The sequence below is a fragment of the Furipterus horrens genome, unplaced genomic scaffold, assembly GCF_987537825.1.
Source record: "Furipterus horrens unplaced genomic scaffold, mFurHor1.1.pri manual_scaffold_4, whole genome shotgun sequence".
Lineage (NCBI taxonomy): Eukaryota > Metazoa > Chordata > Mammalia > Chiroptera > Furipteridae > Furipterus > Furipterus horrens.
Genome location: NW_028327174.1, coordinates 177,040,073 through 177,065,456, shown reverse-complemented (window position 1 = coordinate 177,065,456; position 25,384 = coordinate 177,040,073). Strand labels below are relative to the sequence as shown.

The following is a 25,384-nucleotide window of genomic DNA, read 5'->3' as shown; positions in this document are numbered from 1 at the left end:
CAGAGAAGGAAACTGATTCACACTGACACCCCACCTTAAACTGAGGAATCAACTGTGTCAAGTATCCTAGAGTGAAGTTTAGGTGAAAAATAGAGGCATCAGCCAAAAGAGTGGGAACCCCAGATACCTGCCCCTGCCCTACCCCAGCAAGACTAGAGGTTTGCATCTGAGAGTGTTAAGAGAGAAATTTCTGACTTGGGGAACACAGACGAGAAAGTTCCATACTGACAACACACTAAATGTGAACACGGTAGGCTTTCTCCATAAAACACAGGCAATAACATATACATACGCCTCCAGGCAAGGGACTAGAGTCTTCCCTGGGGAGTGAGCAGCCCATGAGGAAAGACCTGAAGGGACAGACGTCTGTGGTTCGCCAAGGAAGCAACCCGGTCAGATCGCCTTCAAGATCAGTCAGAAAGCTCCACTCAGCTGCATGAAGCTTCCTATAGGCTTTCACTGCCGTTTTCAAACAGAGTATGACTGGTCAGACATCTTGGAAAAGCATATAAAACGAGAAGCTGACACAAACAGAAAAAAGCAACTGAGAGAAAACAGAAGCCGTACACAGAGAAAAAATATTAATATTCTCCGAAATCCAAGAAAATATGGTATTGGATTATCATCAACTGCTTTTTGTTTCTTGCTTGACCTTGAAAAGACTTTACAGAAGTGGGAGATAAACTTGACTTTTAAAAAAAGAAAAGAAAAGCTGATAAACCTCTCAGAAAGTGGAGGAAAAAAAAGCAAAGAAGGTCTAATGTTGATAATCAGATTGGAAATAAGAGAGTAAAATGAAAGAGAACCAAAGAAATATTTCAGAAACATTTCTTAGATGTGAATATTTGTTTCCAGATTAAAAAGGACAAAGTTCCCATCACAGACATATATTCATTCAACAAACATGTACTGAGTGCCTACCATGTACCAGATGCCATCTAGGTGCTGGGGATACGGCAGTGGGCAAACAGACAAACTCCCTGCTCTCAGTAAAGCTTATTATATTCTACAGCAGCGGCCACCAACCTTTTTGACACTAGAAACTGGTTTTGTGGAAGACAATTTTCCCACAGATGGAGGTGGGGATGGGGACGGCGGGGGGAGGTGTGGGGAGACAGGAGGCAGAGCTCGCCTCTCGCTGCGTGGCCGGCTCCTAACAGGGCACAGATCCATACTGGTCTGAGGCCCGGGGACTGGGGACCCCTGTTCCTGAGGGCTAAAGCATGAGATTAATAAGAAAGCCAATCATGCAGGCTGCCAGCAGTAAGCACTGAGGAGAAACATCACTTAGGGAAGGAGATAAAATGTGCCAGGCACAAAGGATGGTATTTTAAATACATGGAGAGGTAACATCTCACTGACAAGGTAGCACCTGAGCAGAGACCTGAAGGAGGGGAGGAATTAGCGAAACAGGAAAGTGTGAGATCCAGGAAGGACTCACCACACAAAAGAGGCAAAGGGAATCCCAGGACCAAAGGTGAGGGACAGCCCGAGATGAAAGCGTACAGCTGGCTGAGTGAGCAACCAGTCTAGACTAGAAAAGGCCAGAAGGTTCTGTAAGGCACTTCTTTAGTCAGTTTCATATTCTTTTTTTAAAAAATGGGTTTCAACTATTGAGAGGAGATTTATAAAACCCTAGAAAAGTGAAAACATGAATTAGTGAGAAGTACACAGAAAACTAACAATATGGAGAAAAAACAGAAGTGACAGTGCTGGAATTAATTCCGAATAATATGATAGTAGCTGCAAGCTGCATGTATGCTCTTAATGTTTAGCTGCTAACTTTACTCATGCTTAAAAAGCCATCTACCTGTTCAAGAATAATCTGCTGTAATTATTGAGTGCATAAATACTCAAGTTTGTACTCTGCAATATTCAGATTAAATTTTTAAAAGACAAAAATCTAGCCCAATTCATTTATTAAACATACCAAGTCTTTGCACACATGAGATGTACTGTATCTAGGCCTAAGTACATGATTTTGTTGGAGGTAGCTAAGGAGCTCTCTTGATGTCAAAGGTTCTACTGAGTTTTACACTATTTTTATTTTATTTTTTTATCCTCACCCAAAGACATTTTTTCATTGCTTCTAGAGAGAAAAGGAGAGAAAACCATCGATGTGAGAGAGAAGCATCGATTGGTTGCCTCAAGCACATGCCTGGACCAGGGATCACACGTGCCCAGACCAAGGTGGGGTACCGAATCTGCAACCTAGGCATGTGCTCTGACTGGGAATCGAACCCTCAGCCCTTTGGTTGCAGGATGATACTCCAATCACTGAGCCACACTGGCCAGGGCTGAGTCCTACATTATTTTAAGATGTAAAATCAGCTACTTAGTGGCTAGCTTTTTATTCCCCCTAAAGCACAAAATTTCAAATCTGGAGGGAAATGCTCTGGCTCACCAATATTATAATTAGTAACAGCTAGCAATTAAAGTTAAGACTACACAGAATTTGTCTGATGAATTCTTTAAATTTACAACTATAAATACATTTCTAAACCTTTTTGTTAAGAGCTAGGGTTGAGAAGCTCAGACATTGCTGGGAAGCATTTTCCCCAAATTTCTGGTGAATGATCATACAGGCAAACAGATGAGTAAGATATAAAATCAGCGGAACCATCTTCATCATCATCTTACTCAAGGCTCCTCATTTTACAAAGCCACATCAGAGAACTGAAGTGATTTCCCCAAATGTCACTCTGAAACAGCATCCAGGCTCAGTCTAGAACACGTCTCCCAGTTCCCGTCATCCCTCATCCCACGATTCTGGGCCATCCTGACTGAAGGGAGGTGGTCATTTAAAAGGCAGGTGCTCTGGTTATTGGCAGATCTACACACTGTTCTGAAAGCCACTGCAAATATACTTCTTGGCCCTTTCAATGTGCTTAAAAATGAACATGAAAAACCAATTTGTTTTTTTTCCCCCAAATGGTTTAATTGCCATGAAAAAGAAAAGGGAATTCCTATGTCTGTTATTCTTAAAGAAAAGTAGCAAATTTCCACTTACTAAGCAGAAGCAGTTTAGAAAACTGCACAGTATCTAAAAGAAATACTCACTTCACAGCTCTGCCATCTGTTTGGAATATTTGGCCTCAACTTCTGTTCACAAACAACCTTTCTCATTTCTTCAACTGATGGATCGGAGGGTACAAGGTCATAATAAGGCAGCTGGTAATCTTCATGAATTCCTATATTGGTTAAAAAAAGAAAAAAGAAAATCTATTTTAAAGAATTTACTCAGATAATGCCAGGCCATTCTTTGACCAAACGGGAAAGAAGCACTTGAGCATCTCATTACAGGGCCCCATCACTCAATCAGGTAAGTGGAATGGGGCTCACGGCCGGTTCTGCCTCATCCACATCTGTGTCAACAACCCCCCTCCCTGAGGTGGTACTGGGCTCATACCCTGAAAGTAGATACTACTGTGGGATCATAAAGGCTATTCTAATGATGGTGAACTAGGAGCTTCGAGGACTAGACCGACATTTCCCCCTAGAACTCTCATGTGTAAGAACTGAGTTTTTCTTGTGAGGGCACAAGCCTCTCACTTGGTACAGGGATACACCCTGTATCACTGAGCTGTGAATCCTACAAGACAAGCCTGACGTGCAAATATCTTCCTCTACTTGCCTCTGTCAATAACCTGTCCTCTTTGCTACAATGTAGACATACTCTGTCCCTCACAGCCCAAAAACCTGAGACCCTGATCTCAACCAAGCATGGGCCCCCCAGAATAAGAGCCTTTCTCAAGGAAACATCCTAAGTGCTCAATCTAAAACTAAATTTAAAAGTTAAAACAAACTTACTTTAAAAAGTAATGTAATGGCTGTGTGACTGTACCGTACACTGTATACTAATTTCCCGGTTGGAGAAAATAACCACAATCTCAGGAGGGGAATCAGTTTGACCCAGGTTTGTGTTAGAAACAGCTTCCTGGGTGGCCACCCAAGTACCCATCCATTCTAAATAACTATATTTCAAGATAATAGAGGGTTTGTTTCTGATGCTTTCCAAGAATCAAGTGGAAACAGAAAAAGAATACACTAGGGTAAACTGTGCATCAGGATAAAGCGTGTCACATTGTTTTTCCTCACTACAGGTTTTAGCTCCTTTCTTTTCTTTGGCACTCTCCTGATCACCTGAACATGAACATGATTTCAGACTGTTGATGTGTATAATTTTACTCAATAAAAGGAAAGGCAATTCTGTTTAACATCTCTGTTCATGATAAGCTGTGGAAGAAAGGGGGAGAAACTCACCACCAATGGAACACCTTCGGGCTATTTCCCAGAATACTAAGCCCATTGCATAGATGTCAGCACGCTTGAAGGATTCAAAGTGTTTCATATTTATGGAATCATCTAGAACTTCAGGGGCCATGTACCTAAAAAAGAAGTCAGTATTTTATTTTATTGAATGGTGGCCATATGACTACTGAACCGTTTCATAAATTTTCTTTTACCCCTGAGAATTAAAAATAAAAGATTAGTATCAACTTTAAGACTTTTTTCCTCCTTCAGCATGGTTCTGTTGGGTTTTTTTAAAATGACTCTTCTTATAGAAATGTTCCCAAAGTACATAAACTACAAAGTGAAAAATCATTCCGTTACTAGCACACTGTTAACATCTGATAAATATGCTTTCAGACGTCTGTCTGTGCATACAGATACAATATTACATAACTGAGATCACAATAATGTCAACTAAATCCTAACTGCTATCTGCCTTATGATCTTAGTTTCCTTTGAAAGCCACAGCTAACAATTCTGTTATCAAATTTCCTAACATACACCACCTCTTTTGTCACATATTCTGCAGGGACCATATATTTCTTGAAGTCTCCTCTCTAAGAGAGGATAGAAGATAAGGCAAGGACAAATTTCAGAGAAGAAACTAATAGATTAAAATGAATGCCAGTCCTCCTATTGATGTCACATTGTGGAGTCCTAAAGGTTTTAAAACACTAGTAAGGTTACAGATTAGGACCTACAAAGATCTGCAAGGAAAAAGAAAGAATACCTGCAGCAACCACTGTCCTAGAACCCAGAGCTGAGAGTTCTGAGAGTCCCTGTTGAATCCGAAAATCCTGAATGCAACTTAGATAGACTAAAGCGTGGCTCTATCCAAGGCCAAGGTAGTAGTCTGAAAATATGTTGTGGCACCATGCTGTGATACAGAGCGAGCCTGTGTTCACAGGTTCAAATCTCAGCTCTTCAGCTTACCATCTACCCATAAGAGAGGTTGGCCACATTACAAAGCCTCCACGAGGAGCATGCCTCATCTGTGAATGGAGTAATGACACCCACCTAGTCAGATGCTTTTGCGGACTCATGGATTCAACAAATACTTACTGAGGCCCTACTATGTACCAGGCACTGTGATGGATGTTGGAAATACAGACTGCTTCCAAGCAGCCTGAAATCCAATGGAATCTACAAATAAATGGACATTTACACCATAACGTGTTAAGTGTTTCAATAGTCCAAGTTCAGCGTGCTATGAGAGCTCTTGGCAAGAACACCTAACAGTCCAGAAAAGCCTTCCTGTGAAGAAGAAAGAGTGTGTACAAGTTAGGGAAACAGTAGGGGAAAGTAGGCTTTAGGATACAGCACAGGCAGAAGTCCTAAGGAAGAAAGAAAGGTATATTTTTGGGAAATGAAAAATAGTTGAGATAGCTACAGTATGGCATTTGAGTTGGGCATTAAACAGTATATAAAAACTCATTAAAATGACTGCCACATAGCCCTTGCTGCTGTGGCTCAGTGGACTGAGTGTCAGCCTGCAAGCCAAGTGTCACTGGTTCGATTCCCAGTCAGGGCACATGACTAGGTTGCATGTCAGGTCCCCAGTTGGGGGCGCGAGTGAGACGCAACCACATGGTGATGTTTCTTTCCCTCTCTTTCTCCTTTTCCCTCTCTCTAAAAATAAAATAAACAAACAAATAAATAAATAATTTACAAAAATAATGACCACCACATAGTAGGTACCCTATAAACATTAGCTCCGATTGCTATTATAGTGAACATAACTAATGATACCATCTTCTGGAAGGGCCACCTTTCATCCACAGGAATCTTTTAAAGTCAGGTAACCTTGGGTTCAGAGCAGGCAAAACTGTAAGATTTTCTACCTGTGGCCAATCCAATAATAGTTTGAGTTTCAGAGGAGATACGTATATACAGGTGAGAAGGACAAGGAGAAGAAATTGCTGTCATAACATATTAAAGACTATTTATTTGTGAGTGTACCTTTTTGTTCCCACTCTGTGGTTTGGAGCAATATCAATTGTGTCTGTGGCTGAATCATGCCTTACTGCCAGTCCCAAGTCTGCAATACAGCAAGTGCCATTCTTTTTTACCAAAATATTTTTTGATTTCAAATCTCTGTGAGCAATGGCTGGTTTTCCTAAAAACAAACAAACAAACAAACAAACAAACATAACTGCTTAAAAGGTAATACCAATCACAATTCTTACCGTTAGATTCAAGTCTCTTCTCCTGTCCCAGTGTCCAAGCATTTCAGCCCACATCACCCACAATACCTGGGCTATAAAGTAACAACCTCGAGTGAATCAGGGAATAAGTGGATCATCCCTGGAGCATACAGTTATTTTAGTATCTGATATCCTAAGAATCACAGCATAAAAATTTCATAACCAAAATTTAGTATTTAATTTTCAACTGTAAAAGGTTCTCATGCAGTCTCATCTCAAAGTTAAATATAATTTTGTCAGATAGTCAGATAACATTTATATAGCATGCTAATACTTACAAAGCATTTTCACATTTCATTTGATGCTACACATAAAAAATACATTCTCTTAGACCTGAATTCTAAAATCAAGGTCCTCAAAACTCACAAGTAGGAAACTGAACTCACAAAAACATCAGTGCTGTTACAATGACTACAGGATCTCTGAACAAATACCCATATTCCTAACTCCATCGGAGATTTTCAAAAGATAGCATCTCCAATTAGGTTGACTTCTTGCAAAAGTTTTCTGAATAGACACTAGATCCATGGGAATCTGAAGCTTAAATCACAGGATTGCTTCAAGTTACCTTGGGTACCAACAATCTCCATATGAAGATGGGCAAGTCCACTGGCTGTGGACAGAGCGAGCTTTATCATTCCTTCCACAGTAACTGTGTATCTGTTCAAGTAATCAAAAAGGGATCCATGCTCATGATAATCCGACACCAACCACAGCTGAGTCCAGGTACCATTGTCTGCAAAGCACAATAACAATATTTCAGATGGGCTGTAGAACATTTACAACTTATTTGTTCAAAAATTTTCACTTTACTCTCTATCCCGAATCCCAGCTGCAATATGATGGAACTTTAAGTTTGTACATATTTCCTTGATATTTTCTTGTATTTTCAGTTTGTCTTATACTTTTCTGTACGTATCCTTTTGATCCTCAGAGTAATCCCCCTATTTATGAGATAAGGCTGGATGACTAATCCCCTTTAAGTGACAAGGAATCATAGTTCAAAGATGGTAACCTTGAGTCTACAGACCGCGGCAGAGCTAGAAACTCCTTAGTGCCTCGGAAAATGCCTGGTTCAGGTTAGGTGCTCAATGGTTGTTTCTGGAAGGATAGAGGGAAACAATGAAGGAGGGCGGCAGGAAAATGAGAAGTATCAGGACCCTAGTGTGGTCACAGTGGGAATGGAGTAGTCTGGAATAAAACTCAGAGTGAGATTTAATGAAGAAATGCAAGTTGTAATGACAGACTCGGTATATAATTCACAAAGATGCCAGACTCCAGGGTTTCCAGCTGAGAAAAACAAAACAGTGGTATCACTGACAATGTGGGGAGTCTCAGACAGGAACTGAAATGTCAGGAGAAAAAGCTGGGACTGAACCCCGTTTTACATACATAAGGTGATTTTGAACCTCAAAAACCAGGAATGCAGGTGCCAAAAGTTCACTTGTAAGCTGATACATGAATTTGCAATATGTTTTTCCATAGGAATCAAGGTAAAGGTTCTGTCTAGGCTGGTCCACAAAAGCCTATTTAGACCAGAAGTAGCTGGGAATACAAGAAAAACCATATGTTTCATGAAATTGTGAAGAAAAAAAAGTATTACGATACTAGGAGGCAGTACAATTCAGTAAAGATAGCACCCTGACGTCATTCTGACCTGACCTGCAACCCAGGGGCTGTAATTGACTCGGTGACCTCAGGCAAGTTTCTTAACCAATGAGCCTCCGTCTCCTTTTACGCAACAATACCTTACGTTCCAATACCATTAAGAAGATTTAAAAAATAGAATAACAGATTTTTTTAAAGCATGTAGTACAATGCATGGGACATTAGGACTTAAAATGTGCTGCTTCTTTCCTCATTAGTTATAAAACCAAAGAAAAAACCCAAATTGATCTAAAACAACTTTTATATTTTAAAGGTTGTTATCTGAAGGAAAGCAACTCTGATTAAGAGATTGAGGAAGATGTTTTCAGAAGATTCTGGAGTGGACTTCTGAGTCCCTTCGAAAGGATTTAGAGATTCATGATACTAGTTCTTTAAAAACTTGTTCTTCATAAACAGATTCTGTTCAAACCTGTACCTTTCCTTCTCCTTGAAACAGATGCATCACTAGCTCTATCTGCCTGCTTATTAACTATGATTGAATTCTGAAAGGCTCACAAATATGTAAAAAATTAAATAGGAACACAGGCGGATGGAAGAAAGATTTTTATGAGGTAATTGAAAAGAAAGGCAGAAGGAAGAAGGATATGCAAGAGTCTGCGCAGGTATATAAAGGGCTACCTGGGTAGAATTAGCTAAATCAGGAGGATTAAGATACAGAAGGGAATTGGGATGGAGGAGCTAGGGAAGAGCCAGCAAGGTCAGCTAGTTCCCATGGTGACCAGCAGATGACAGCACCAGCTTGGTGGCTGCCTGAGCATATTCAAAGAGAAAGCTCAGGGCACAGCAGCGGGGAGCATGTGTGTCAGTGTGTTTGCGACTTGAACATATGCCTGAAATATGCTGGGCGAGGGTGAGGTTTGAGCCTCAAAGTGCAGATTTGAAAGTCAGTACTACAATAGAGTTTGAAGCCACAAATGTAGGTAAGTTCTTTAAGGGAGCAGTTACTACTTGTAGAATTAGATCCTTCATAGAAATCAGTCAGGAGAGTTTCAGAAAACAGACAACTATTAAGAAATCGAAGTCTAGAGTCACAGAACACAATAAAGGTTTTTTACAAACTGGAGAAGCTAAATGATGTCAAAGACAGATGAAAATGAGAACTAAGGACTTGGTCAGACTAGGATCACTGCTTTTGTTTATGTTTTTTTTTTTTTTAATTCATTTATTGTTTTTCTATTACAGTTGTCTCACCTTTTGCCCCATTGCTCCCTCCTCCACCCACCCCTTCTCCCATAGTCAATCCCTACCCTGTTGTCCAAGTCCATGAGTCATTTATACTAGTTCCTCAACTAGACCCTTCCCTTACTTACCACCCACCCCACTTCTCTTCTTCCTCCCATCCCCCCTACTTTTGTTTATGTTTTGTTTTAAAATTAAGTAACATGGAAGTGGTAGCAGCCACTGATAATCACTGCCTATATCCATCACCGACTCTAAGTCACAAAAAAGAGAAAACCAAACATTATTATATGTCTCCTGACATGATACAACAGAAAATATACGATAGGAAATATTTTCGGGAAACCAATAAAACGTATTCAGTCTTAAATTCTAACTACCAGTTTTCAGATAATACAAGGGGCAACTTCAGAGATACTACAGGCCTTGAATTAGCACAATCCAGAATGTGGTAAGCCCTACAGAACAAACAATCTAGTTTCTTCAACAAATAAACTGTAATAAGAAAAAAGAAAAAAAAAGATGGAGAAGGAGCCTAGAGATTTTAAGAGACTTAAGATAAATACCAACCAAATGCAATGTGTGGACTTCGGATCCTAAAGAGAATAACCAATTGTCCAAAAAAAAAAAAAGAGACATTCCGGCCAAGATGGAGGCTTAGACGGACACGGTCGGTCTCCCTCTACAACTAGAGAGGAATACAACTACTTCAAAACAAAAGATAACTAGAAATTCCAGAAAATAAAATTACATGGAAGCCCAACGTACAAAGTTATAAACCAGCGGTGCTCTTTGGGCAGGTAAGAGCCAAAGGGGGCGGAGCTGTTTGCGGTAGCACCAGGGACAGCGGCAGGGAGAGCAATCCCAGCTGCAGTCGAACCCCGGCAGCTCCCGACCCCAACACTGGGAAGAGCAACCACCACATCGCCGAACGGTGAGGCCCAGAGGGTGGGAGGACGGATCCCGGTCTCTAGTGGAATAACTGCAGGAATCCATCTTGGACCCCCGCCCCCACACAAAGCGCCACAGCACAGCGAAATAGGTTGCTGGTCCGCCGCCGGTTACCGGGTAGTGACCACAAAGGGCCACAGCGCAGCAAAAAAGGTCGCGGATCGCCGCCGGTCGCTGGGTCGTGACGAGTACACAGGCACTGCCCCCTACAGCTGGCCCAAGAAAACAAAACGCATCTGTCAAAATGAGGCAGACAACTATAGAAATCCCGGTGGCGCAGCTCACCAGGCAACAAAAGAAGAACCTGACAGATGAACAAATAAGAAACCTGTCAGAGGCTCAGTTCAGGGCCATTGTTATCAGGTGGCTTACAGAATTAACAAAAGATCTGGAAAAAGATGAGAAAGAATTGAAAAACACTCATACTGAAAGGAACAAAACCTCATATGAGACAAATAGTGAGGAAATAAAATCCAGAGTTCAAATCAACAAACCAGAACATAGAGAAGGAACAGTCAACCAGTGCAGAGAGAAAAAACGGGAAGCAAGGAAAATGATGAGAGGATCAGAAACCTCTGGGACAGCTGTAAAAGACCAAACATAAGAATAATTGGTTTGCCAGAGGGCGAAGAAGATGAACTAGAAAGTGAAAAATTAAGTGAAAATATAATAAAGCAGAACTTCCCAAACTTGGGGAAGGACATAAACTTACAGGTCCAAGAGGCACAGAGAGTTCCAAAACAACTGGACCCAGGGAGAACCACACCAAGACACATTATAATCAAAATGTCAAGAGTTAAAGATAAAGAGAGAATCTTAAAGGCAGCAAGAGAGAAGAAAAGAATCATGTACAAAGGGGTCCCAACTAGACTATCAGCTGACTTCTCAAGGGAGACCCTGCAGGCAAGAAGGGACTAGCAAGAAATATTCAAAGCAATGAAAATCCAAAACCTACAACCACGAATACTCTATCCAGCGAAGCTGTCATTCAGAATAGAAGGGCAGAGAAAGTGTTTCCAGGACAAAATAAAACTGAAGGAGTTCATTAGATCCAAACCACTGTTATATGAGATGTTAAAGGGACTGGTTTAGAAAAAGGAGGATCAAAACTATGAACACTAAAATGAAAACTGCATCACAAGAAACAACAACAGAAGCTAGGGAATTGAAACAAAGGCAAACTAAATAGGCAATGAGAGTGGAAAAGAATTATAGGTATGGGGAGCATATTGGGGGGAGGTCAGCAGGGAGGGGGAAGGGGGAGAAGGAGGGAGATGATATAGGAATTAAGAAACATCGTAGGAGGGAATGGAATAGACAGAGGTTGAGAAGAACTATATGCACAACCAATGGACATGGACTAAAAGGGGGGGGGGACAAGGGGAGGGAGGGGGGCCACCGGGTGGAGGGGAGCAGAGGGAAGGGAAATTGGAACAAATGTAACACTGTAATCAATAAAACACATTAAAAAAAAAGACAACTGCAGAAATTTGAAACTGGATATTTGATCATATTTTTTAAAATGACAATGATAGCATGATTGTTTCATAAAAAGATCCTTTATAGTCTAAAGATATAAACTGAGAATGTTTATGGATGAAAAATATGTTATCTAGGATTTGCTTCAAATAATTTAGATAGGGGCAGTGTTGGTAAAATCGGAGATCATATATGATTGGTAGCGAGCTAATAATTATTGAAAGTGAATGATGGAAGTTCATTATATCATTCTTTTCAATATACTGAAAATTTTCTCTAAACAAAAGTTAGAAAAATAAGCAAGTAATAAATGCTTGTTGTAAGTAAATTGAAAATACAGAAAAGAAAAAATAAAAATTATAAAATCATTCATAGTTACCAACTGAGTTCAACAGTTAACAGTTTGAAGCAATAAATATTGCTGAAGAAAATGGGAAGGGACAGAAGGAAAAAGATGACTACAGTTCTGGCCAATCTCAAAAAGATAATGATAGCATTTTTTAAAAAACAGGAAATTGGGAAATATTTGATTCAGAGTGTGGATGACGAGAGCTGAGTTGTAACCTAAGTCTCTGACAGAAGCCATAAAAGCAGGAATTGTGGCGAAAGGTAGTAACTGAAGCCAAGAAAGCGGGTGAAGTACACTGTGAAGTCACTGCTCACAGGCACTGCTCTTCTGGACTCTCCACTAACAAGGCTTCCTTGGTATCTGGTCTGAGCCTGGTCCTCAGCACCTGCTGGGCCCCAAGTCCCTGAGCAACAAGCAAGGAATTGTCAAGGTGGTTTTGGAGAAACCATGTCTCTATTTAACTGAGGTTACTTAAAAGATTAGTCTATTTGGTCCCTGGCAACTTAAAACACAGAACACACTAGAAGTTACTTTGACTTGCCCTATAAACAAGGTCATCAGTATATATCAGAATACTCTAATGGCCAGGGAGCGATTAAATGAAGAACAATATCTGGGCTCTATCCTACATCAAAGTTTTGAGCAACCTGAGTTTATAACTTTTTTCTGTATCATGACTATACTTAATAACTAACTGTCCAGAAGCAAATAAAAGCACATGGCTTTTTTTAAAAAATTGCTCTTTACATTTTATAAAACAATTAGAGATTTAGAGGAACATGATGTTAAGGGTCAAGACCATCTTTAAGAAGTTCCTGGTCTTAAGAAGTTCCTGGTCCTAAGGGCATCTAACATATTCCATGTGACCAAATAGAGCTAACCTATATTAAACACATTTATTTTTCTCATTCAATTTGACAATGTTTAGTAGCCATATCTGTAAAAAGGCTTAATTAAATTTTGTTACACTCAAAGGAGAAGGAAATGTTACTGACCTTTATTGTCTGCTGCTATAAATCCCAAGATGTTTTCATGACGCAGCATCACGGTTTGATAAATCTCTGCCTCACGGAACCATGAACGTTCTTCTCTAGAGGAGAATATTTTTACAGCAACTTCTTCTCCTCTCCACTTTCCTCGCCAAACTTCTCCAAATCGACCTTTGCCAATACTTTCTTGTAACACAATAGTTCTTGCAATTGTTCTCTGAACAAGCAATGGTAAACCTGAAGATAAAAATAAATAGTATTCAATACAAAAAATCAACAACAGTATGGGTTTCCAACACCATGATAGGAAAGTAGAGCTTAACTCTTTTAAGCTCTTTTAACGAACTCACAATCTCAATGGGATAAAGACCACATCTGCAAAAACAGTAATTCATGATTAAAAGGCAAATTATAAGTACAATAAAAGAAGCCAAAAACTCCTGCCTAGCGGGTCAAGGTAGGCTTTGTAAGGTAAGCTGAAGTTTGACTGGCCTTCCAGAGGGATAGAGCCGAAGGAGAAGAGGCGCTAAGGTATTCAGCAGGAGGATATGCGAACAGAAGTAGAAGGAAACCAATGATGCGTGTTTAGGGAACCAGCTCAGATAAACGGAAAGGAGGTGCATGTAAGTAAAGAAGTGGAAGAGAAGGTAAGCTGTTACCAGAATATGGAGAGCACTAGAAGCCAATCTTTTCAGATTTCTGAAAAGAGGCCATGTACAGGGAGAAATAATTTAAAAATCTAATTTTAGAAAGATGAATCTGGTAACAGTTTTAAATTGTTTTAATTGTGGGAAATACTGAATACAAGACACATAGAAGTAAATGCTGGCCTTTACTTTTAACAAATCAGTAAAAATTATCACAGAAACCATTTCAAGACAGGCAATTTACTTGCTAGGAACTGGCTGCCTGGACAATGCTAGTGTTTTAACAACAATGTCTTGTAATTTACTTTGGTAATGGGACACTGGTACCTTTTTTTTTTAACCAACTGAACTTGCCATATTCCAAAACACATAATTTGAAATACTACCACACATATTTCATTACAGAAAAGAATTTACTACCTACACCATTTAAGAAACACTATATTTGGTACTATTCCAATTCACTTAAAAATCACATCTCCCATGGACTAAGGAATTGTCACCTAAAATACTGACACTGACAATTAAAATACCAGTGTATATCATGCTCTATACTAGAATTTATTTATATAATCTATTACATATGAATTTGTGTCAGTTATAACCTATATTCAGAGTTGCCTGCCAGATCAAATTAACCCAATGAAAATAAATGAAATCATCTGCTCTCTGGTTCCCTAATGTCAGATGCTTATAAATCCAAATGTCAAATCTTCAAAACTATCAGAAGTTTTTCTCTTTTCATTTCTAAGTTTCTCAAATGGGTCCTTTCCTTCCCTTGCTCCATCTATCCCAGAGACGGATTAAGGTCAGTTGAGGCCCTGGGCGCAAAAGAAAATATTGGGCCCATCAAAAAAAAAGAGACAGGGAAAATAAAAATACATATTAACCATATTGTATGCAGCGTAGTAATGAAACCAAACTTGGTGTCATCAGAAAAAAGTGTAAAGCTGGGGTTTTGCGGGGCCCTTCAGAAGTCAGGGCCCAGGGCGCGCACCTGGTGTGCCCGCGTTAAATTTGCTTCTGATATCCTCCCTATCTTCTACAAAGTAGTGAGCAGTCTAAACAACTGTTTTTATGTTAATGAGGAGACTGCTAACTAAAAAAAAATCTGTGAAAAATCCTTATTTAAATCAAGGAGCTTGCGTGTATGATGAAAGATCAAGTCCTAATTTATGCTTTATTTAGATACTAATTTACTAAATTATCTTAAGGCCACACCATGTACTGAAAGATTTAAAGTATACTTGAGTTTATTTCAGGAGGTTAATCTGGAAGCTGGAAATCAAGGAATAAAGAAGAAAGGGGAATGGTGAACGGGCAGTCTGAAAATGCCTGACAATTCAGGACTCATGTAAATAATATGATCAAGAAAGGCTAATAGAACAAGGAAAGTGTTTGTCGGCCCTGTCACCCCTGGATTCTAGACGCAGACCGAAAATTAAAAACCACATCTAGATTTATTATAGTATCTATATTCGGAAGCTATAACCTACATGAATACCTGAACATTTTAAAAAAGTAATAATTTTCTTCTAAAGACAAAAATAAACAGGTCTAATTTAGATCTCTATATTCTCTGCTTGACTCTTCCGTACCTTTAGGACTGCTTGAGAGAAATTTAAGTAGGGAAAAACCTTCACATTAATGAACAGAAATAAGACCGGAATAGCGCGCACACATTATAAGAGACCATAAGCCTGAACACGACATGAGGAACACTGATACAAGACTCAGTATCTCTCAAAAACTGGCACCCGTGCGCACGCTCCCACCACTTAATGATCTAATGACAGCTTAAATAGAGGCACGTGCACAACCTGGGATTCCAGTGAATGCAATGGGGATTCAGTCAGTTTAAGGTTAGAGCTGCAGAGCCCAGCTCTCCACTGTCTTCCCTCCAGTTCCCAAGTCAAAAGCAGTCTTTGTGGTAGATAGGGCCTCTCCTCAATTATGGTCATGGTACTAAGTAATAAATATGTAAATTCACGATGTAAAATGTTTAGTTTTACCTTTTCCTCAATGAGTGAGAGAACTAAAAAGGGCATTGTGTATAGACATTTATTTTATTTTTTAAATTTAATTTTTATTGTATTTTATTCCCAATGTATGGACATTTTATTTACTCACAAGCATGAGGCCAGTGCATGAGGTGGCATTAAGGTTTTATAATGAATAGAAGGGAAAGAGATGGCATTTTCTACTATCATTCAACAGACAAAAGCTTCTATATAGATAAATCAGGAGGCCATTCAATGAGCTATGACAGGGAAAAGAGGCCTTAAACTAAGCCTTTCTGTACAATGCAGCAGATGGATATTGTATGTCAGATTTTCCTTCCAAATGTCCTTTCAATAATGGTAACACCAGTCATTTGGACATACCTTTACCATTTACCACATGTTTTCACACAAACATCTTTGTCTCATGTGAACCTCATGATAAGCCAATTACTTTCATTTTAAAGATAAAATAACTCAGGCACGAGACATCGTCTAAGCTGCCCCAAACCACAAAGCTAGCACACAATGCAGGCAAGTTTTTGCAGAGCAAGGCACAAAAGGAGAGCAAGAAGCTTTCAGACAACAGGCTCTGATTGTCGATGCCTCTAGAAATATAGATAAAATGGAAAAAAAGAATAATCCCATTCTTTACTTCATGTCTGTATCTTTAAGGTAAATAAAATGTGTTCTTATTGGAAAATCAATTGCCACCCAGACAGCAATTCCTTTTGATCCTTCAAGTCGGCTTGTTCATCTTGAGGTCTCATACATATCACTGTGCCAAGTGGCATGAGCTGCTTTGATTTCCTTGCGTGTAAGTTTGGCAACAACAGAACAGGTCCAAGGGATTAATTCCAAATGATTTGTAGCCACTTTGATTTCCTGTGACTTTTGGTCTTTGCTTGTCATAGTATTTTGGTCCAGAATTACTTCTAGAAAGAGCCAGATCTTTGGGAACTCTGCGGACTAACTCAGAATCATGGGAAAGCCCAGGGAAGCCCTGAAACCATCTCCATTCCTCTACCACTCCTGCCCAAAGATTGTCACATCCTCAGTACTAAGGCCGCTCTCTCTCAATCCAACGTCTCGTTGCCTCCTTCCTCACAATGGTCTCAGGGGTCCCCAAAGGCTGCTACTCTAGGAGACCTGGGCTCCAGGGCAAGCCTATATGTGTCCTAGAAGTCAGGGACAGAACTCATTCACTTAATATATATATAGCCAAATTCTACAGAATACTTCAGGTCATGAAATAGGTTTCTTCCTATTAAATAAATGAACAGATATGCACATATATCAATATATGTTAATGTCCTTAAAATAGGCATTTGTCATTGCATGAACTTTATTACTAGATGTGATTTTGTGCACCAAAGTCATGTTCTTCCCCCAGTTACAATTTCTGCTTTAGTGTTTCTTTAGTTACTTGATTTTAAAATTAGTGAACTTTTCAAATCTTCATTTTTATCCATAAATGTAGCCTTTGAAATTGATTTATACTTTTCAAAGGTCAGAGAGTATATCTCATTTAAAAGTCCTAACAAGCCACTGTAAGTAGTACTGCCAGTAGTATCTGTTCTGTATTTCTGATGTGGAAACAGAAGTCCAAAGAAGACATGGTTTAACCAAGGTCAGAGAGCCAAACCTATGAGAATGCTCACACTGGAATCCAGATCTCTAGATTCCTACCTGTGTCAAATTACAATACTGTAAAAGATAGGGGTCTCCCTCTTTTAGTATCCTTCCAAAGCAAGAAGAAGTAAAAAATAAATCCCCTTTAGTTTAAACATAAAGCACTGCTATGTCAAAATCCACTTCAGGGGATTATGTGGCAATTTGCCAGTCTATTTCTGATCCCACAAAAATCACCAGACTGGAGAAAAGCAAACATCACATACAGGGGCCATGGATTCATAAAGCTATATTAAATAACAAGCTGATTAGACTTTTTCCTGAAGTGAGAAAATGGCTAAAAATTCATAACTTTAATAAAAAATTAGGCCTGAGTGAAAGAAACCAATGTCATATGTTAAAAAAGTATGCAACCTTCACAAGTTGAAGCACATTTTCTGTCCTGCCTGTCTTCAAAGGCAAGAATAAAGCTGTTTAACAACGCTAATAGAATGGGTAGCGGCACATAGCTTCATCTACATGAGAATAATTCTCCTTTTTCTTACTACTTCATGGAGTCGTGAGAAGGTGAGAATGCTTTGAAATTTACACAGACAGAAAGCTGACGCAGTCTTATTTCAGTAAAAGTTAAGTTCTAATCTGTCTGTACTAAGCTAGGCTTGGTCAGATATAGACCAAGCTTAAAGACCTTCATTAGGCTGAAAGCTGGAATAGCATTCACGCTACCCCAAGTTTTAACAAACTAAGCCAAGTGACTTAGCCAGCTAATTAAATAATATAGTAAATTTAAAGATTTCTTAGGGAAAAGAAAAAACAATTACATTACCCGATCCAGACCCTGATGTTGTCATATCATAAATTAAATCTTTTAACGTAGTGCCCTCTGAAATGAAAGGGCGATCTAATGAAGGGTCCTCTTCATTGGGCACTCGGTGGTGAATGACAGTGCGGTTATGGCAGATATAGACCATCAACATGAGTGAGATGCAGACGAAGCAGACTGGTCCCGCAATGACAGCGGCCAGTTCAACGGGGCCGAGGCCAGGGGACGGCTTTTCTGAAAAAGGGCAAGTGAAATAGACATCAACAACAACAAACACACTAGGTGACACCCCACTTTTCTAATCCTCCACGTTTCCTGTCCTTGGCCACCACTGCCATTAGTCATAGAGCCTCATTACAGCAGCTCATGGGGCTAGAAGCCAGAGCAAGTGAATCATTCCATTTCCTCCCATGGGCCTTCCGTTTATGATCACCAACTCAGTCAACATTTACTTATTCTTCCTGCATTTTTCAGCCATCTAAATAAATAACAAAACCAGCTACCACCAATATTTTAGAACGTCCCTATTTATTGCTCTCAGATCACCAAAAAAGAGAACCAATAATCTGGACCAACTCCCATTACTGTCTTCTTAAGTCTTATTTTTAAGTAGTTCTGACTTGTGTTCTTATTCCAACACCAATATATACGCTCACAGCAGGGGGAAAAATGTATAAATAAAATGATCAAAAGTTAAACAATTATATACAGTCTCACTCCTCAAAACAGTTCACATTTTAGTATATACAGGTATATAAATATTTCCACCACCAATTTTGTTCAGGCAAAATGTATTTTTTGTTTTTTATAACAGAGTTTGCTTGTGTATAGTTTCTAGTCTATTTTAATTGCTTCAGCTTTTAATTCAAGCATTTATTTTCTTATAACCTCTTTTAATAATTACTGTTTTACGCTGTTTCAGAAAGACAATGATTACAATTATTTTGGCATTCATCCTGCGCCTTGCTGGCTCACCTGAGCACACCACTATTTCTTTAATAGCACATCTTCCCTGTTCTTGACATCTTACTTGAATTGATTTCTTATGACACAGAATTCTAATTCCAGTAATTTCTTTCAGGAAGAGTACATGGGTCCTTATACACTGAATATTTACTTATCTCAAGATGCCCATTGTCTTTATATATGAAAAATTTTGGCTTGTCTAAAGAATTCTGAGTAACAATCACTATATAATGTTCCACTGCCTTCTAGTTTTGAAAAAAAGCAGAAAATTTGAACATTTTTCCCTTTTATAGTGAATCAGTGTTCACTTGTGCTGAATGTATATACAATTTTTTCTTTATTATTTTTTTAATCCTCACCTGAAAATATTTTCATTGATCTCAGAGTGAGAGGGAGTGAGAGAGGAAGAGAGAAAAACATCAATCGGTTGCCTCCTGTATGCTCCCGGACAGGAGATAGAACCTGCAACCTAGGTATGTGCCCTCACTGGGAATCAAACCTGCAACCTTTTGGTGTAGGGGATGACGCGCCAATCAACTGAGCCACCTAGTCAGGACTTTTTCTTTATTCTTAAAATTGGTATATCTTTCATTATATGTATTTTATTAAGTATTTTAAAATTAATTTTGCATAGTTTTCTTTTCTCTTCTGTCTGCTCTTATGTCTTTTTTTTCTGGAATCACCTAGATCTGTCCTCTGTATCTCTTAATTTGTCACCAACTGTCTTTTTCTCTGAATTGTAACACAACTTCTCAAGCTTGTCTTGCCTTAAGCTTGTCTCACACTTGACTATATAATTACAGTATCCAGTCTACTGTTTCACTTTCCATATTATATTTAAAAAATAACTCATCAATCAAGCTTTTCATCTGAATGCAATCTTTAACAACTGTGAAATGTTCTCATTTTATAGTGAACAACTGAAAACAGACCTCGGTCTGTCTGAACATGCTTCCCTATCATGTGGTAAGTCTATCTAAAAAAGGACAGCTACCCTGATTTATCCAGTTTGGTTTACGTCTTTTAAACCACTGAAGCTTTTCATCTGGTAATTTCTTTTTGTTGTTTGCGTATCAGGGACCTGGGGATGAGGAATTTATGTATTTTTAGCATTAGAAATAAAGTGAGTCCTTCACAAGGTTTTGTGAGTTTCCATTCAAATATTTCAAGTCCAAACAATGGAAATGGAAAATTCTGGAATTGCCATTTTGTCATACTAGAATTGCAGGAGCTTACCAAAGCCAGAAAAATTAGTCTGACAGAGCCTGGCCACAGGGAGATTCCCTCCCATGCTGCAGGCTCAGTTTTGCTTCACTGCTATCACACGCACCAGGGGAGGACTGCCTCCCTTCTCTAACTGGGGGGCCTGGCCCTCTTCCATGCTGAATTAGCATGCTGCCTGGACCAACTGAGTGGAAAGTGAGCACCATGTCCTGCCCACCAAGAACTGACACTGGGTGCTTCCTAAAGGAGGACTGAGAGAGTCTGCTCCTCAAGCCTCACTCCAGCGCCTCAGCTTATGGTATGGGCAGGACTTTGTAAGAGGTCCTTTTCGTATGATTAGTTAAGTTTTCACTAGTCTCAGGTCATCTGCACTATAAATTGCAAAGTTCCTTCCAAGTGTAAGCATGTGAGTAGCATTATTTCATTAATTCTGCTAGCATTAATACAGGTCCCCCTATTTTTATACTTCTTTGATTATTACAGTAGAGATTTGGAATTTGAGGAAAGTAACAAGAGTTAAATAATGTTCTCAGACTGACATCGTAAACCAGAACCTTAAAATCAATCCAATCCTAAGAGTTTATCCTTGAAATTCACGGCTTTGCCAGGACATTTTAAAATGTAAACTGTGGTGATGGACCAAAAACCTAGATATCATATATAATAATTTAAACATAAAGATCATAAGGCAAGGTGAAATTACAAAATGAATGCATTTGGACTGTTTAGTGCTCCTTTCAATTCCCACCCAATATTGATTGTTTTAAAAGGCTAGAGCATTAAACAAGGAAGAGGAAGTTCACTGTGAGGACAAAGTATGACATTCCGAGGGCATGCTGCTGCAGTGGGCTTTGTCAGAATTCGCTTTTGAAGAGGCTACCACTTCAGGCACAACAGACCTCATAGAAAGTCTATCATGGAATCACCTTCTTGAACAACACACACCCAGGAGTCAGGACTTGGCCTCTTATAATTCTACAATCACAGACAAGTTTCTTCTTGCCTCTAAATGAAACAAGCTGGGGGAGACAATTTCTAAAATCCCTTCCAGTTCTAAAGTCAAAGTCAGAGTCTAAGAGCTTTTCTGGTAGTACCGAGACAAAAACATCTTATACAACAACTTACCAAGAGTTGGGAGCTCTATTTTATTGCAGTGGTCCTGATTGCAGCAGTATGTTGTAGTAGCAGACCCAGTTTTTGATGATGGTGCACATACAAATGGCCTGTCTCGAGGAATTAAGTCTTTTTCAGCTATACACATGCTAGTGTGTATAATTTTGTCTGTGGTCTCCGTGACAGAGACAAAGCAGAGCCCATCTGTGACACAAGTAAAATTGTCTTTTGTGCAAAGGTGACAGAAACACTGTAATGCTGGAAAAAGAGAACAAGATTTTATTAGAAAAAATTCTCAAGGTTAACACTTTGAAGTTATCCCACATTCACTATAAGTCATTCCTGATCCTATTATAGTAATTTCTTTGCAATGTTCAAAAAACAAAACTCTCTGTTACTTTTAGGAGTTCCAAATCCTGCCGAGAAGCACACATACGTCGGAGCCAAATATGATGAAATTTGGACCCAGGTTTCTTCTAAAACGTTTTTGCTTCCAAGTATAAAGAAATTGTTACATACAATTTCATCAAGGTAAAGGCAAGCCTTTGCCCTCCCATATGAAACAAAGTACATTTAAATTTGTACTGGTTTTACATATTCTTATTAGCCCAAAACTATTCATTCATATACTCCCCCATTGGGAAGTAATGTGTGAAAACATTACAACCTTCCACTAAAGGCTGGAAATGTCATTTGGGTGGATTTATGGTGACGGAGTAATGGAAACAGATTTGTATGAAGCTACTTTTTTTTCTTGTACAAACCCTGAGAAAGACATTTATCTTCTAGCCAGGGTTAAGGCACTCTTTCAGTAAGCCAAGGAGACTGTACAAATAACAATGCATATATGCTCTAACACAAACAATCTGGCTATAGAAACGATTGGAGGAACACCAATCATGCCCACTTGTATCTCTTTGATCTTTATGACTCAACTCAAAGAGTGACTTAAGGGCGTTTCGCCTAATTGTCACCAACATCCTTCTATATACACACACAAACATGCTCTCCAACTGTTAATTGCTCCCCGAAGCACACAATGCTTACTAGAATTGCTACTTTTGTTTTTCTCTCCCCTATGAAACTAAGCATCTTTAGGACAGGGACCAATATTAATAGTTCCTATAAATCCACATTTAGCATTAAATCTGGTATACAGCAGCATTCAAAAATACTCATCAAGTGAACAGGAGAATAGGCACTTATATTTCACTATAATCTCATGAAATGGCAAAGCACATTTCTTAAGACCAATCAAACTTCCCAAATTACTTGTTGGCAAGAAAAAAGGAAAAGTCCAGATATTTGGAATGGTAATCTATGATGAGACCAAGGAAGTCTACTATATCTAGAAAGAGTGGCTAGGCAGACAGGCAGGCCAGAAGAAAGCTAAGTTGCTGTGTAAGGAAGGGTTAGCTCAACAGGCCTGAGGTGCTCAAACCCTGCACACTCCCTTCCCAAGAAAGGCTAGTCTTCGCTCAGAACTGGCTCTCGGCCAGTTCCTAGGAAATGAGCTGTGAACCTTTGAAATATTCTCCGTGATAAGAATGCTGCTAAGCCTGTGTGACTGGGCCCTAACAAAAACCCTGGATACCCAGGCCATGGGGAGCTTCCTTGGTTGGCAAGTGCTGTCACACCACTGCTGAGCTATGGAGTGTGCCCGTGTTACTGCCCTGGTAGAGGGCACCTGGAAGCTTGCACCTAGTTTCTCCTGGGCTTTAGCCTATGTGCCTTTTCCTTTGGATGCTGTTAGTATGAATCTTTCCATTATAAGAAACATAACCATTAGTGCAACAGCTTTTCTTAATCCTATAAGTCCATCTAGCAAATCATCATGCCTGAGGGTGGTCTTGTAGACCCCCAACTCACTTGCTAACTCCACATTCAGGACTGTCAGGAGCGCCTCAGGCAGCTGCTCCTTGGTTGCTGGCTTAATGAGCACACCTGTCTATTATCTTTACAGATCAGAAAAGTTTTTCCTTAATCATTATTAAAATTTTTGTTCTTTCTTCATAGACAGTTCAGCTATTTGAATGATCTCTTCCCCAAAATGAACTCACTAAAAGTATAAGAAAGAGACACTATCATAATCTGACATGGAAAGCCTGTTAATATACAGTAATTACTCGTGAGGTTTGGTGGTGATTTTAAGTTCCTTGGGTATAATTTCCCAAGGAGGGATTCTGAACCAGGAATATCTGGACTGGCTTCAGAGGGACATGAATCCCATAGAACTGTAGGCCAAATGTTGTGTGTATTTGCATTTTCTTTTTTTAAGATTTATTTATTTATTTTTAGAGAGAGGAAAAGGGAGAGAAAGAGGAAAAGAAACATCGATGTGAGAAACACTGATCAGTTGCTTCTAGCATGCCCCCCTAATGAGCGCCAAACCCCAATCTAGGCATGTACCCCGACTGGGGATGAAACCTCACTTTGGGGGAAAAACACCCAACCAACTGAGCCACACAGGTCAGGGCTGTGTTTGCATTTCCAAGGAGGTTTATAGCTTTCAAAAGGACTAGGAAGGGGTCTGTCACCCACAGAAGATTAAAACCACCACCACAGGAAACTGTCATCATTCTCTCCTGAATCCTCCTTACTCATAAGTAGTCATTCAACCAAGGTTTTCTAAGCATTAGCTTTTTTATCAGTTACTACACCAAAAGCTTAGTATACAAAGATTAGTAACTCATGATCACAGCCCTTGAAGAGCTCCAAAGGCTGGTGAAGGAGAACATTACAATATACTGTGGTCATTGCTATATATAAAAATTCTGCCATGAATACTCTCCCAGTTGTAAGACCTTCACAGCTCCCTTAGAGTACATGAAGTAATGTTTAAACATTTGGTCTAACAATTAAAAATTTTACCTTTGGGTTCCAATTTACCACTCACATTACAAATGCTACCTAGGGCCACACATGTCTTACCATTATTGATAATCATATCTTTCATGACCTTGGTCTGAGCACATACTCTCTGCCTAGTTTAAACCCACCCTCTAATCCTTTAAGACCCTGTTAGAACAAGATCTTTTCCATGATGTGCTCTAACCCCTTCTCCTACCCTTAAGACATCTGGGCAGCTCTTTTCACTAAGTTCCCATAGCACTCTTAGTATACCTTTAGGATAGCACATATCAAACTATTTATAGTTTGCCGTTAAATTGTCTCTCATTACAATAAGAATGACCATATTTTTTTGTTTTCTCATCTTTGAATCCTGGACTCCTAGACAGTGATCAGAAAAATATTTGATAAAGCAGTGTTTCCCAAACAGGAGGTCACAAACATATCAAGAGAAAAAGAGAAGTCTAAGAATTGTGTACAACATACTTTTTAACATTTAATTTAAAAGATAATCTAAAATGAATGATAAACATTCTGGATCACGAGTAACGACCACCTAAACAAGTCCTGTCAGCAGGCCTTCTCTGCTGCTTCTTCAGTTATGTGAAGATCTCCTTCAGGTCAAATATCCTCACAGCACACTGTACAAGCGAAGGCTTAATATTAATTGTAGTTGAAAGAGTGACAAACCAGAGCATATGGCAATATAGGCATGGCGCAGTCAAAAGCCAACAGCTAACAGCCAATACCACATATATATGCTACACACATTACATGGGTCCTATCTTGGCAGCACAATCTGCAAAAGTTCATTAACAGCAAATGTAGTAAGTATAAAATGACATTTTTCCATTCTCACTCCAGCATTAATTGGTTTAGAGAACCATTTAATAAAGATTTCAGTAATGTCATAACATTAACCTCATCTTCAAACCAGCAGACAGCTCATTAAAACTGGTATTTGAGGAATGCTTGTTGGCAAGATTATCCTACACTTGCAAACAGCCTTGAAGTCAC

General features: G+C 39.2%; 1 protein-coding gene across 1 annotated transcript in view; it reads right to left on the bottom strand.

Moving 5' to 3' along the window:
* Positions 1-25,384, bottom strand: part of TGFBR1 (transforming growth factor beta receptor 1) — a 48,811-nt gene that overhangs the window by 4,734 nt on the left and 18,693 nt on the right. Inside the window, exons 2-8 of the mRNA XM_090274487.1 lie at positions 21,530-21,775; positions 18,218-18,448; positions 13,119-13,349; positions 7,066-7,233; positions 6,253-6,409; positions 4,264-4,388; positions 3,061-3,191 (exon numbers count right to left, since the gene is read on the bottom strand). Of these exons, the coding sequence (XP_090130613.1) occupies positions 3,061-3,191; positions 4,264-4,388; positions 6,253-6,409; positions 7,066-7,233; positions 13,119-13,349; positions 18,218-18,448; positions 21,530-21,775 (1,289 nt within the window). The remainder of the gene's footprint in view (positions 1-3,060; positions 3,192-4,263; positions 4,389-6,252; positions 6,410-7,065; positions 7,234-13,118; positions 13,350-18,217; positions 18,449-21,529; positions 21,776-25,384) is intronic.